This window comes from Ctenopharyngodon idella, chromosome 2 (assembly GCF_019924925.1).
Source record: "Ctenopharyngodon idella isolate HZGC_01 chromosome 2, HZGC01, whole genome shotgun sequence".
Classification (NCBI taxonomy): domain Eukaryota; kingdom Metazoa; phylum Chordata; class Actinopteri; order Cypriniformes; family Xenocyprididae; genus Ctenopharyngodon; species Ctenopharyngodon idella.
Genome location: NC_067221.1, coordinates 13,268,395 through 13,282,960, shown reverse-complemented (window position 1 = coordinate 13,282,960; position 14,566 = coordinate 13,268,395). Strand labels below are relative to the sequence as shown.

Genomic DNA, 14,566 nt, shown 5'->3' with positions numbered 1-14,566 from the left:
ATCAGATGCTCACAGTGAAGAAAGAAACAAACAAACATCTTGTTTCAATTGTTCCCGCCGTTTGTTCCTGTGATTAGTTCCTGTTTTCTTTGTTTCCATTGCTGCCTTGTTTGTTCCCATATTACTCTTGTTAGTTTCCATAGTTTCCCTTGTTAGTCACCATAGCAACTCATTATACAGCTACGATGCATCTCGAACAAGTCTAATGTTGACACAAGAAACAGATGAGGATGAGTTGCTATAGTGACTAATGAGGGTAACTATGGGAACAAACAAGACAGCAATGAAAACAAAGAATCAGGAACTAATCACAGGGATACGGTGACCGGGAGGGGGGCATGTTTGGTTCATTTAGTTTTGTCGTGGCCATGACATATTAACTCGTGGGAACATGATAATATGTCATGGCCACAAGATTCGTGGGACCGTCATATTAACTCATGGGAGTATGATAAGTCGTGGTAACAAGATCATTTTGTCAAGGTAACGACATCCTTATGTCGTGGCCACGCAATGTAAAGTTGTGGCCTCAAGATCCTATGTTGAGGATTTCTGATAATTCCAGGTTGCATGTTGTTATGCATGTAACTCTTGGCCATGAGAAATAGATGTTGTCCCCTCAACGTAAAGAAGTTGTGGCCACGAGAAAAATATATTGTTCCCTCAACATAGATCTTGAGGTCACAACTTTATATCACGTTCCCACGAGTTAATATAACATTCCCACGAATATCTCTTGGCCATGACTTATCACGTTCCCACAATTTGTCTCGTGACCACGATGGATATATTATCACGTTCCCACAAGTTAATATGTCGTGGCCACGACAAAAGTAAGTGAACCGAACATGTCCATCCACCGGCAACGAGAACGAGACGGGAATTGTAACAGCAACTTGCATAAAATGCTCATATATATTTTGTGAAATAATAAAATGATTTTTTTTTTTACCACGCAAATAAAGCTACTTGGATCTTTACATTCTTAATAACCATACTAGAACCAGGATTCAGAAAGAAAAAAAATCATCTACCAAAAAGAAAATATATATTTTATACCTTTCATTATATTTTCCAAAAAGAAAAACAATAAAAAAAAAGTATTCAAAATGCAGACTGTTTATTGTTGTTTTAGAATATCAGCTCCATCATTGTGGCTCTCGTATCTCTCCTGCTCACTTCTTCTTGATTTGATGTCATAAACCAACACAATAAAAGCAGCTACAGCAGCCAGGCCCACCAGAGCAGTGACAGCCAATCGGATCACAGTTTCAGTCCCTCCACAGTTATGGACCTCATCTGAAGAGAAAACTTAAGCACAAAAAAACAACATTTTTGGACACAGTAAATATATACTAATATCACACTAATGTACCTGACAGAGACTGGTTCAGTAAAGAAATGATAATATCACTGCTGACGTACCTGAATGCAAACGACAGAGATCGGTAATGCAGACGTGTTTGGTCTGGTTGCTGAGAGGATTGCTCACCACACAGCTGTATGTGTTGTTATCCTGATATTCCACCTCTAGAGGTAGAGAGAGACTGATGCCGAGATCAGACACACTGATGCTGGACAATGAACTGTTCCCTTTGTACCAGGAGACAGTCACCCTGGTCACATTCCTCACTGAACATAGCAGCACACATTTTGGGCTTGATGAACACTGTGAAATGTTGCTGGTAATGACAGGAATGGATAGTGGATCTGCAAAACATGAAATAAGATGAAACGTAAGAGTTACAAGAGGAATGTTTTATTTGTTAGTGTAGCATGAGTGTTTGCTGTGACCCCCCTATACCCTTAAATAGTGCACTATTTGAGGGAACAGCCATTTGTAGTGGTGTCTGAAACCATAATGGATGTTATCAAGAGCACTCATTCAATCCCACAATGCACCACATTAACGAATGTACAACTGATGTTCACTCAACTGCTAGAGAATTCACATAATGCACTGTGAGAGTTGCATGCCGAATGAATTTCAGAGTCTGACCAGAAGATGGTGCCCGCTTCTGAATCATTCATCCATCCATCCATCCATTTTCCAAACCGCTTGTCCAATGTGGCTTTACAGGTATGAATTCCTTTTAACTGATTGTTAAATTGTTTAATTAAGGTTTACACGTGCTAGTTTCCATCACAGAGTTCAAGATAAGTCTTTTCATGCCACTGGAACTGCCAGTTTGCTGAGTTCCAAGTGATTATTAAACAGTAAGCACAAACAATGCAAAAGTGGCAGCTCTCTCGGCGCACTAAGTGTCTGAATTCACCCACTCATTCATTCACTTCATCAAGCGACCTATATTAGTGGACTAACGTAGGGAGTAGTGAATGAGGGTATAGGGGCGATTTTGGACACAAACAGACAGTGTTATTCTCTGCGACCAGAACTAAATATTTCTGAACTGGGTGTTTCAAATCAGAGAGATATTGGAACAGTTAAAACCCTTGATCTAGTGAAATGAGTTAGCCTATATTTGTTCACAATTATATAATACTTTAAATCAGGAATAAAATCTGCCAACAGGTATGTCGCAAAGTGTGCTTAATCTGAAATCACAATAAATAAATTATGTTGGTTCAACTAACACTAGTGCAACAGGTGATGTCAAAAAAAGGTCAAAAGGCTTTTTTTAACTGCACCATAGCACAAAATCAAATATTAATTATTATGTGTATGATATAGTACTACTTACAATATGAATATGAAGAGAATATGACAGAGTGTTATCCATATACTCACCATAAACAGTAACACTGAATCTCTTGTTTGAATCCATGGTTTGCACCTTACCGACAATACTTAATTTATATACTCCAGTGTCTGTGATTCTGGCGTCTGTGATGGTGAGAGATCCATTTCTGTCCAGTTTTAGTCTGTCTCCGAATCTCTCATCCTCATATGTAGGATTGCCCTTAATTACGATAGCTATGCGAATTTCGTCGAACCTCCACTCGATCAAGTTTTCCAGCTGTATTTCAGAGCTATTAGAGTCCAGAGTGACAGAATGTCCCACCATCACTGACACTGCATGTGACTCAACATCAAACACACCTGCAGAGCAAAAATTAAACAACGTTAATATTTAAACAATGTTCATTTTCTGCCGTCATAAATGTAGATTTAGAACTTACCAACCAGACACAACAAAAGGAACAAAACAAACGTGCGAACCATTTTCGTAAATCCTCAGAACACTAAAACTTATGTGACATTATTTTAAGGTAATTGATATGTTTAATTTGTAAAGCTGTGAAGTTTGAAGCCTATAACAACCCTTTATAAACTCCAACAGTCTGCAAAGCCACAGTTAGTGCGCGCTCGTGGTCATGAACTCGACTGAAACATGTCTTGACGTTTGCATCTGTTCAACCAATGAGAATTTTAGGTAAGCTGGTCCAGTTGCGCAAGTTCGCGGTTTTCCAGCGGAATTGGTCTGCTTGTTGCCGCGGGTTGATTTTTTTTCCGCTGTATAAATGTTTTACAAGAGCTGAAAATGACTGAAATGCATGTATATTGAAATATTATACAGTCTACTAATCATAAAACTGTGCTAGATTATGATTTTGTGAGGGAGGGGCATTTGAGTTAATTTATGAAAACAGACTGGTATTCAAGTTGAAATTGTGTAAAAGAATAACAGTGACAGTTAAATATGTATTTCAGGCATTGCCTATGTTGAGTTTTTATGTTTGGATAGGGTTCAGTGGGCTTGTTTTGGGCTATTTTTGATTAATGTTTGGGCTGGTTTTGTTAGACAGATTGATAGCAGAGGTAGGCTACATCTCGGAGAGATGGTAGCTACTGTTTGATGTCTGCATTTACATCTGTAAGATGTATTTTTTACAGTGTTTGCTTATCTGCAATACATCTCTAGGACGTCTCCAGGTGTCATATAGACATTTAGAAGATGTCTTCACGATATTTGTGATTTAGAATATACTGAATGTAAAACTGCTTTTTCTAAGAAGTTTATTATAAGTTTTTTACACAGCAGATGTTTTCAGATTTCCAGATCTTTAGCAGACTTTTTAGAGATGAAGCCTACCTGTCCCAGACATAGACTTTAAAAAAGATGGACAACGCACTTTCACTCTCTTCCATTGTAACTGAAGCCACCAGTGTGTCAATATGGCGCTGACATCTTGAGTCTCGAGTCTACGCATAGTGAGTGTGAAGTGTAGCCGTGATATCAATGTCCTGCCAACACTCCCGCAAAATCGGTTAATACTGCAGAACAACACATTATATCGGTGTGAAATAAACAGTTCTGGATGTACAAATTAAAGTTAAAGCTCCAATCTCCTCCCAAAGATCCAAAGAAAAGTCCATTGGTGCTTAGGTGACTACTTCGTTCAGAGAAGCTGTAATCTCAGCTGTCAATCATGATGTCAAAACCCGTGTTTTTATAGCATCAAATAACTTAACTTAAATAACTTAAAGCAAACTTATTTAAAGAACGAACACTTTAACTAACGTCAGTGTGATAAAAACTGCCTAAAATGACAGAAACCATCTTTGGAAGAAAAAATATTTGACGTGTAATTTGACTTTAGTTTGTCTCACAACCATTGCATTACATGGAGAGGGCGGGGTTTATGACCTATACTGCATCCAGCCACCTGGGGGCGATCGAGACGCTTTGGCTTCACTTTTCAGGACTCTTGTGGCACGCTTGGCCCCAGACAGCAACATAGTGTCGGCCCAGATCCGGCCCACATCTGGTACGCATGTAATAGTGCCCTATTTAAGTGTATGGGGGTGATTTCAGACACAGCCTGTAAATCGCAAATGATCTTGAAATTGTGCACAGCTGAATGGTTTCAAATCTCTGCCTTATAAACGCCCCCTAATTAATGTCATTAGCATATAAAAAATACCACCCCTGACAGCAACATAGTGGGGCCCAGATCTGGGCCGACACTATGTTGCTGTCAGGGCTATTCTAAACTTCTTTCTAATGTGCTGAAACCAATTTAGTCAGTATTGACCAAGTCAAGTGACCAAGGGTTAAAGTGATTGGCTGAAAAACTTTTCTAATCAGAGTGTTGCAGCAGTTGTTTGGTTTAATCTGCTTCTGTCTTATTTAGTGCTAAGATGATCATCTGTGAATCTGCTTTAGAGAAGTTTCTTGAATAATGCGTGATGGGCTATAAACCAGTTTGACAAATATTACTGGTGTTATTTATTAGCCTATATCTTTTGCATAGAGTGGAAATCTGACTTAAAGAAAATAATGCCCATTTAGCCATCAGTCAACCACACACATGCAGTAGTAAACAAGAGCAAGACGTGTGTCCACTCAACAGAAACCACATTTCATTTGGGCCACTTTGCAACGAAACTAACCTGAGTTAAACATACACCACAGCAGGTTTCAGATTGACTCTGCTAGAGTGTCTAAAACATTCAGTGGTAACCATGTGTAATCTTGCAAGAGAAAAAAAACTATTTTTATTCTACAGTAAAGCTGTTTTGAGGAGAAGTCATAAAAAGAAAAGAAGCCCTTTAAAAGCACTATACAAGCTCAGACATCAGGGAAAAAAGTTCACTTTTTTGTGGTCAGTATTTTTTCAGGTTATTATTTCACTTCTCATTTCACTTTTTTATCACTTTGCATTCCAATAGTCCAAATAAAAGAGGGCTGAAATCATGTTTAGAGTTAAAGATTCTGTACTTAGTGAATGTAAGTCATCTTAAAAGGAAATCTGTTTTCTGATCTAAAGCCAATTGCAGATTGTCTCAGATCTTGTGGTTTTCTTCAGCATCTTCTGTTCACCGTGGTTACAGACCGTGACTAGGGAACAACAACATTAACAAAACCTTTCACTTAATTCCAAACCTATCCAAACCAAAGCACTTTATCAGTGGTACATTAGCATAGATAGCCTACATACCATCACTTACAAAAAGAGCTGTGCTGCTATTTTCATTTCTCAATTTTTACCAAATTTTTACCATTTTTTTTGTCGCTTTGCATTCTCATAGACCACATCCTGTGGAGAGATTGACAGTATCTCAGCAGACACAAACTGACCCTTAATGTTCTGTTTAATGTAAATGTGTATTTAGAGGGATTTTAGAATTCAGTGTGTATTGATTTTGTCATGATGCACTCTTTTTTTATATATATATCTAATGATACATTATATTTCAAAGAAACTGAACAAGCCTTGTGACTTTTTTGTGGAACTTTTGTGCTTTGTGTGTGTGTGTGTGTGTGTGTGTGTGTGTGTGTGTGTGTGTGTGTGTGTGTGTGTGTGTGTGTGTGTGTGTGTGTGTGTGTGTGCGCGCGCACGCGCGTGTTTTTGTGATTTATGAGGACAGAAATTTGTATAATGGCATGGGTATTACACTGGTATTACGACGTAAACATGAAATATAAGGACATTTCATGAGTCCTCATATTTAAAATAGCTTTAAAAACATGCTAAACAATGTTTTATTAAAAATGTAAAAATGCAGACAGTTTTCTGTGATGGGTAGGTTTAGGGGTAGGGGTAGTGTAGGGGGATAGACTGTACAGTTTGTACAGTATAAAAACCATTACGCCTATGGAATGTCCTCACTAAGATAGCAAAACAAACCTGTGTGTGTGTTAAAACAGCTCATTCTTTAAGAGAAGGAAGTCATAAAAATAACATTCTTAATCCAATTAAAAATTATATTTCAATATATAAATCTTATTTAAATACTTACATTTTAAATTCACTGAAATAACAGTAAAATTCACAAAATCTTTAAGTATGTTGGACTGGTTCACAGACTGGTCGTTATCAACCAAGGGACAATCAAAAGCAGTAATATTAGTATGATAGGTAGTAATCTGTTACTAGGGTGATAAGAGACTCTACAAACCCATAAAAATGCAGCACTAATACTTACATTTCGCCACGTAAGGATTTATAAAACAGACTGTAGGTTTTTACTCACATATAAACCTTGATCAGTGAACAAACAGAAGCTCAACCGAACCTAAATGACGCACAAGAACAGAACAGGTTCGGTTGAGCTTATGTTTATGTTTGCTGATCAAGGTTTATATGTGAGTAAAAACCTAAATTCAGTCTGTTCCTCATATAAAGCGATCAAGTCTCTTCAGAAAATTTGGACTAAACTGCTCAATTCATAGGGATTAGTTTTACGATCTCTTTATGAACTTTTTGAAGCATCAAAGATGAAGTTGCAAAGGCAGTCTATGGAGGGGTCAGAAAGCTCTCAGATTTCATCAAAAAGATCTTCATTTGCGTTCAGAAGATGAACGAAAGTCTTACGGGTGTGGAACGACATGAGGGTGAGTAATTGATGACAGAATTTTCATTTTGGGGTGAACTAACTCTAACATTTGCTAACCAAAAAGGTGCATTTCTAGAAAAAAAATTGTACATACAGCAACACAATTGCAACAGACAATTGTATAATCAAGTGAATTAATTAGAACATTAGCAAATGAGAAACTGCTTTTATGATGTGCACAAGTGACTATAGGTGATGTGGAGATTGAACAAGCAGTTGTTAGAATTTCAATTGTGATCGGAGAAATTTACCAAAGGGAATGAGAAAAACTTTGATATAACTATAAAAAAAAGCCCCTTAGTGGGCCCCGTCCACCTGGATGAAAATCACTATTCCAAACCTTTAATCTAATGCCTTATGAGCAAATGCTTAAAACAGTTTTCCTGACAATGTATATTGTATCCATGTATGAATTTCTTTACAAAATAAAAATGTTAATCACACATTTGAATGAGTTGAACTGGCTATTGAAGGTATAAAGCAACCAAAACATGCCAAATATTTGACTTGTAGTGTAGTGTGGGATTACAAATTTAAGAATCTGTTTAAGATCTGCTGATCCTACATCCTGACATAACCTCACATGAAATACTAAGGTGAAGTATATTGTATTTAACATTTTGAGGTAAAGATAATGACAATTTAAGGAGATCAAGGCAGGCAGCCCAGGTGTCTGTAACATTAACCTTTTGTCTTCATGCACTTCCTAACCATTTGGCAGGACAAAGCTCAAGATACAGCGGTGCCTTTGTCTCTATGATAATGTAAAGGTATGGGCGATACTGTCAGACTGAGTGGATTAGCACCTATGCATTTGAATGACACCGTTATGCTGATTAGATCATGGCTAGGAAATGTAGGGAATGGGCTGATTCCTGCACTGCATTTGCATGCTTTGTTTAGATTGTCTCCACCTCTACTCTATGTATCCCTCCCCCTTGAATGTATATGAACTACCAAGTACACTGCCTTAGTGGGACTTGGATGACTACAGCGACGCACAGCGCGTTTCTCAATAAAGAGTAACTTCTGCTTGAAAGATATCCCAACGTCTCCTGGTCTCTGCTTCGACGAGGAAAAAGTTTCCTACAGTAGTAATAGAATCAGTGCCAAGTTTTTACTTGCAAAATATTTTTTGCCCAAAAAAAACAAAAATTACTTACAAAATTACCTGTTTTTGCCTGAAATAAAATGATTATATTAAAAATGGTTCATGGCGTTTTTGATATTATGGTTTCTTAGTGTTAACTAATAATGATGTCTTTATTAAACTAACAGAGGCAGTAGATGGTGTTATGTGTGAGGGGATCTAACAACAACATGAGTGCCAGGAGACAGTGGTGACATGTGGCACATCTCTCGCACTCTGAACAGGTTGTAATGAGAGCCAGTGGGGTTTCAGCGTAGCTTAACAACCCTTGTGTTTGTTTCTGAAAATCAGTCAGGGGTCTTGATTACCTCTTCACGTTCCAAATATGTGTGCATTTACTTGAAAGTTTTACAGATTTTTTACTAATAGCAGATATGAATACAAATTTAAAGCACTGTGTGAAAAGCCTATTTTGAACTGAATTTTAGTAAACAACATCATAAGATAATTTGTGTGACATTCAAAGCTTGATTGACTAAAACTGGTAGTCAATACAGTTTAATAGTTTTATATATGATACACATTTAACCTACACAGATAACCTACAGTGTGCAAAGAAATGCACAAGTACTACTGAGGAAGATCATGTAATAGCAGGCCACTGAAATCTCATCACAATCAGAGTCAGAAGCCATAGGGGTGATAAGCATCAACAGATTAACACCTGACAATGAATTATCCACTAATGAAGCAAAAATCACTTGAGTTTTTGATATTGACATCACATTTATTCCATCCCACACCACAGGCATGTTCACACACTGGTATCAATGCCAGAATGAGAGAAAAATTCATCATTCATACCACAACTGAAACACTCTCTCCCAAATCTCAATAATAACAGCATCTGCAAACCAAACATGACTTTTAAAATGGTCTCACAATAGTTATTAAGAATGCTTTAGGGATGTGAGGACTAACAAAACTTTGATGACTGATGTGAACAAACTACAGAAAGAGAATTTGGACATAAAATGAATCACATGCATGAAAAGTGTTATGTAACATGTAAATGTAGTCTTGCGTACTCACTTTGGAAAAGCCATCAGAGATGAGTGAGTGATCTCTACTCTCACTAACTAAATGTTCTTGATTGATACCAAAAGTGACCTGCTCAATTAGTCATATAAATAAAGTTATGTTTTTACACACAGTGAAAGCTGTAATAATACTGGATGTACCTCTTCGACCAGCATCTTTAAAGAAAGAAAGCCTATTAACAGAAGGAAGTTGTGTAATATTGTGCCTACATGATGACCAGAACAAATCTCTGAACAAAAGCACACAATGTCTCTCTAAAGTCCTTGTTCCCTCTAAGCGGTGTGCCAATCATTAGTTGAAGATGACAGCTTTCCACGGTTTGCTCATTTCAAAACTCGGCTGGCTGTGCAGGTGAAGGACAAGAGTAAAACCGCCATGCTGAAAATTTAAACTCAGCTCAGCAAGTCTGGTTGGAGGCCAATTCTCTGAAGCACATCCTCAGGCATGCAAAACACAGGGTTCACCGGTTTGATCTGCTCATCTCCCAACAAAGACAGACCAGCCACACCAAACAGAGTGTGGAAAGGATCCACCTGGACAGAAAGACAAAAGAAAAATATACATTATACTCATAATCTGTTTAAAGAAAGGAAAGACCTATAGAAATAACATGCAAAATATTAATGCATATGCAAAATTTAATGTGACAAACTCCATAGAGTTTACGCACTTCCTGATTTGTTATATTTAACAAATAATTGTTTAAAACTCACTCTGGGGTCTGTCCCCATCGCCCGAGAAGACCAGTCTGTACAAGGGCCTCATGGGCACCATCAGATAAGACTTTTTTGATCCGAAACTATGCAGCTATGCAGAACTCTGCATCCAAAAGTCCTTGTGAGTCAAGTTACAGGGAAGGCACAAAGCCTGTAGAAACAGGCTTTAAGTGAACTGATCTTTAAGTGAACATGCACCCCAGCCATTGTGTGTATTATTATAACTGTTTTGTGCAGCATCTTTTGTATGGTATTTTGTGATAAGAACCAATGGTTAATGTAAACTAACCTATACCAAGTTTGGTGCCTATGAGTTTGTATTTTGAAGATTTAAATGCTCGTTTATATGTTATGTCGATACCTGTGCAACATATCAGTATTATAAGAATCTTTAATAGTTTCTTCTCCATCTGTAACCAATCCAGTTACATGCACACGATCTGCTCAAGACAAAGATTGTACCCTTTCCTGTCGGAAGCTTAAGTATGATTGGTCCACTGACCCAGGGAACGGAAGTGATGTCTCGCACTCATTGAAGTATAAGCGCGAGCGATCACTTCCGTCAACAGAACGCGTTTTCAGACCTCACCAACCGGATGCGCAAGGCAGTTGGACATAGTGGTGTATTGGAGGTAAAAAAAAATGATATAAATACTGTTCGGTTTCTCGCAAAAACTGATCGTTTCGTGTCTTAGGACATCAGTGTGTTGTCACGAGCTGCAGGGTTTAATTTGGATTTGTCTGTGCATGTTTTTTTTACTCTCATAGATTGTGTTCCCATTGACATGCATTATACGACTGACAGACCGCAACGGTTGGAGTTAAAAATCATCATTTGTGTTCTACTGAAGAAACAAAGTCACCTACATCTTGGATGCCCTGGGGGTAAGCAGATAAACATCAAATTTTCATTTTTGGGTGAACTATCCCTTTAATTGTAATTTTAATGTAGCTACATCAAGTTAATCTGATTAACTGATTCAAACATTCATAATTAATAATGAATAATAATGAATAGTTATGAATAATTATTAATATTTCCCCTTTGAGCTAATATCGCTACAACATATTTTGTTGATCCTGGAACAACATTCCTGTCTGAAAATTAAGTCATATCCCTACCCCTACCCCTAAACCTAACCCTACCCATAACATATTCCTTAAACCAGAGGGAAATAAAAGGTGAATAGCACTGATGTAGAAGCACCTAACCCTGGTTGTAAGCCTAAACTTGACATAAACTGTAAACTTGTCCCTCAAATCTGATTGGTTGATTGGAATGTCGTTCCAGGATCAACAAAGATGTTGATAGAGGAACATGTTGCACTTGGTGAAATCAGGTTCTGCAGAGCTTACCATGTCTCCAGGCCTGTCAGCGAAGCCTCCAGTCTCTTCATCCTGGCAAGCAAGAATAAAATTGCGCAGTTTTGCTTTGTCAATCCAGTGAATTCTGCCAATGATCTTCAAAGATGCAAGAACCCACCAGGAATAGCAGACATCAGGCAGCTGAAATCAGAAAAAAAAAAAAAAAAAAAAAATCCACAGATGAATATGCCATCAGATATAAAACAGTATCTAGGATTTATTTATTTTTTAATCATTAATTTTTATTTTGTTTATTTATTTGGTCAATTTCAGTTTAGTTTGGTGTACAAATAGTTTTCATTTAATCTGATTTTTAAAATTATTTAAAATTATTTTTGTTTATGCACACGAAAAGTATTCTCATCGCTTCATAAAATTAAGGTTGAACTACTTTTTTAACGATGTCTTTAGTACCTTTCTGGATTTGAAAGTGGTGGTTAAATTGCTGTCTATGGGTGATTAAAAAAAACAAAAACCTCTCGAATTTCATAAAAAATATCTTAATTTGTGTTCCGAAGATGAACAAAGGTCTTACGGATGTGGAACGACATGAAGGTGAGTACTTAATGACAGAATTTTCATTTTTGGGTGAACTAACCCTTTAATACCTATGATCTACAAGACATCTTACCTTCTCTGGTCTCCCATTCAGGCCTCCTGATGGCAACTGTCTTTCACAGAGCCACCAGCCCAACAGATCTGCATTTACTTGATGAAGCTGCCCAGTGACGGACAAGAAACCTGTGCAGCAGTAAATCTGGAGACAGGATGAGAAAAACATGACTGAGACACAGATCATCACTTACAAATACACTAAAAAAGGGCATAAAATACCTCAAAAAGCTCACCTGACCAGCATGAGACTCTGAACCAGGCCTACAACCAAACCCACCATCAAAGTTCATACAGGACAGCACAAACTCAACGGCCTTGTCCATGTTGATTGCATCTAACTTGCCCTACACAAAAATTTGTCTTGTTATATGCATTTAAAACCTTCAAAGGTTGCAGGAAACACCATAAAGGCTATTATAATATAATACTGAATACAAAAGAATTCAGACCAGTAGTGCCAATGTCGCAACCGCACAAAAGGAAAACCGTGTATCTATTTCACCTGTTAAGGGGAAAAAAAAAAAAAAAAAAAAACAGTCCTTTATGTAGTCATGTAACATTTAAATGTTTATTTCAGTAAAGACAGAAAAAAATATAAATGTACCCCATTTGTCCCCGGCGAATGAGCCGTCCTCCTGCTGCAGTCCTCTAACATAGTCCACCACTTTGTCCACATCAATGACATTAATGCTATCATACAAGGACAGGATCTAAAGGGGGTAACAACCATTTTTCCCATAAACCATTTTGCACAGTCATTTATTAATCATCATGGTTGCCTTCTATGGAATATATTTTATTAGAAATTATCCGAAACTTACTATGATCAAACCGTGTTTTTGGCGCATTGACTACCATTTGTATAACCACAAAAATGGAATGACTACAAGAACCATGGTTTTTTGGTTTTATCCTAAGTAAAACCATGGTTATTTTTGTATTTGTATGTGCCCTTGTAATCTTTTATTTAAAATAACTTCCCCTCATTCTTGCAGCAAAAACTCTTCTCTTCTCTGATGACGTGTTTACTGGCGTGAGGGCGGGACAACCTGTCACTCACATGAGATTGACAAATACCAAACCACAACCATCCAATGATCCAATCAATTTCTGATGGACAAAATCAAGTCCCACCCTACATTTTTTCTAGTTCAAAAAGCTGTTTCACTTGGATGTCACAATAAGGGGGAAAGAAAATATCGCAACTTTAGTTACATGCCGATTCCTACTGACCTGTACAGCACTGAGGGTGTAGAGGAGGTGAGGGTCATGACCGATGCTGGCGCTGATGCCTCCACAGTCATGCTGGCAGGACTTGATGAAGTCTATGATCTCCTCACGGTTCATTCGAGAGAGCTGACCCATCAGGTCCATTACTGTCAGGCCCCAGTAGATGCCACTCATTCTTAGGTACTCTGACAGCGTGTACTCCTGCAGGAGGAATTAACCTCCAGTTTAAATTATTTATTGAAGGGCAACAATTTTTGCCTTTTTATAAGCCAACAACTTACATAATCATCCTTCTTGGAGCCATAGGCAGCAATATAGTCTGCATGCTTGTCCAGGAGCAGAGTGTTTGGAGCATCAGGTTTAATGATCACGTCTTTAACCTGGGTTCCCTGTAAGATAAAGTAGCTGTCATCACAATAAGCTCAGAAACTGCAGTCTGATAAATTCATTTCAGTTTAGACTGTAAACTGTGCTGAACTGACTGGGCGGATGCCATGACATGTTTATGCTGCTATCGTTCTCCTCTTTTAATGTTCGCTGTTTTCTTCACAATCGCATGCCCTTTCTTTATGGGGAAACATGATCTGATACACAATTAAATAACTACAAAAGCAAAGTAGTGCGTTTTACATTACCATCCTGGTGGAGAAGCAAGAGAGTGCACTACAGCCTTACTTCAGCAGTCACACACATTTTACATCATCACATAACTCGTCATTTCTACGGGTGCTCATGAAGGACAAAACGCACTTCAAGGGGACGTTATGCGATTTTGCAAATCGCAACTTCTAAACGGACTTCTAAAATTTTTTTATATATATATATATATATTGAGTTGTCTCATAAAGCAGAGAAAGTGCTTACCATTTTTTCCCCAGTAAAATGACAATACTGTCATGCTGAACTAGTTTTATATGAGCTGTTTTTATAGTTTATTCATTTTCTAAAGGGGGTTGCAACGCTGTTAGCAAAATTTTAGACAACATTTTTAAATACAATTTAAAATTGTGATTTGTGGAATTTTAAATTTTTCTAATAAATATTCAGTAAACAAACAAACAAACAAAATCATACATATATGAAATTAAAAGACACTTCTAAAATGAAAGCTATCACTCAATGGCGACATCTAGGTTGGGACTAAAT

General features: G+C 37.5%; 2 protein-coding genes across 5 annotated transcripts in view; both read right to left on the bottom strand.

The window, feature by feature from the left end:
• rabggtb (Rab geranylgeranyltransferase subunit beta) overlaps positions 1–14,202 on the bottom strand; it is a 31,528-nt gene extending 17,326 nt beyond the window's left edge. The window contains exons 1-10 of one of the 4 annotated variants that reach the window (XR_007928123.1): positions 14,056–14,202; positions 13,702–13,809; positions 13,424–13,621; positions 12,795–12,900; positions 12,640–12,692; positions 12,424–12,534; positions 12,207–12,332; positions 11,567–11,716; positions 10,208–10,361; positions 9,879–10,027 (exon numbers count right to left, since the gene is read on the bottom strand). Coding sequence is in view for 3 of the 4 variants with exons in the window: in XM_051883608.1 (XP_051739568.1) it covers positions 9,887–10,027; positions 11,567–11,716; positions 12,207–12,332; positions 12,424–12,534; positions 12,640–12,692; positions 12,795–12,900; positions 13,424–13,621; positions 13,702–13,809; positions 14,056–14,058 (996 nt within the window). In the remaining variant the exon portion in view is untranslated. Of the gene's footprint in view, positions 1–9,159; positions 10,028–10,207; positions 10,362–11,566; positions 11,717–12,206; positions 12,333–12,423; positions 12,535–12,639; positions 12,693–12,794; positions 12,901–13,423; positions 13,622–13,701; positions 13,810–13,902; positions 13,928–14,055 lie in introns of those variants that run through there. The other 3 variants (XM_051883608.1, XM_051883622.1, XM_051883617.1) reach the window with 3 other exon arrangements.
• Positions 1,104–3,353, bottom strand: LOC127506822 (SLAM family member 5-like). Its single transcript, XM_051883658.1, has 4 exons — positions 3,142–3,353; positions 2,750–3,061; positions 1,426–1,710; positions 1,104–1,311 (listed from the first exon to the last, which is right to left on the bottom strand). The coding sequence occupies exons 1-4, from the start codon at positions 3,182–3,184 to the stop codon at positions 1,121–1,123; spliced, it is 831 nt and encodes a 276-aa protein (XP_051739618.1). The 5' UTR covers positions 3,185–3,353; the 3' UTR covers positions 1,104–1,120.
• Positions 14,203–14,566: the final 364 nt, after the last annotated feature.

Bases quoted from the DNA above. Each gene is read 5' to 3' on its own strand.
- LOC127506822 (XM_051883658.1), bottom strand. From the start codon at position 3,184: ATGGTTCGCACGTTTGTTTTGTTCCTTTTGTTGTGTCTGGTTG. The intron at 1,711-2,749 runs GTGAGTATATGG...CATGTTTTGCAG, and splicing joins ATTCAGTGTTACTGTTTATG to ATCCACTATCCATTCCTGTC. The intron at 1,312-1,425 runs GTACGTCAGCAG...TTTGTGCTTAAG, and splicing joins TCTCTGTCGTTTGCATTCAG to TTTTCTCTTCAGATGAGGTC.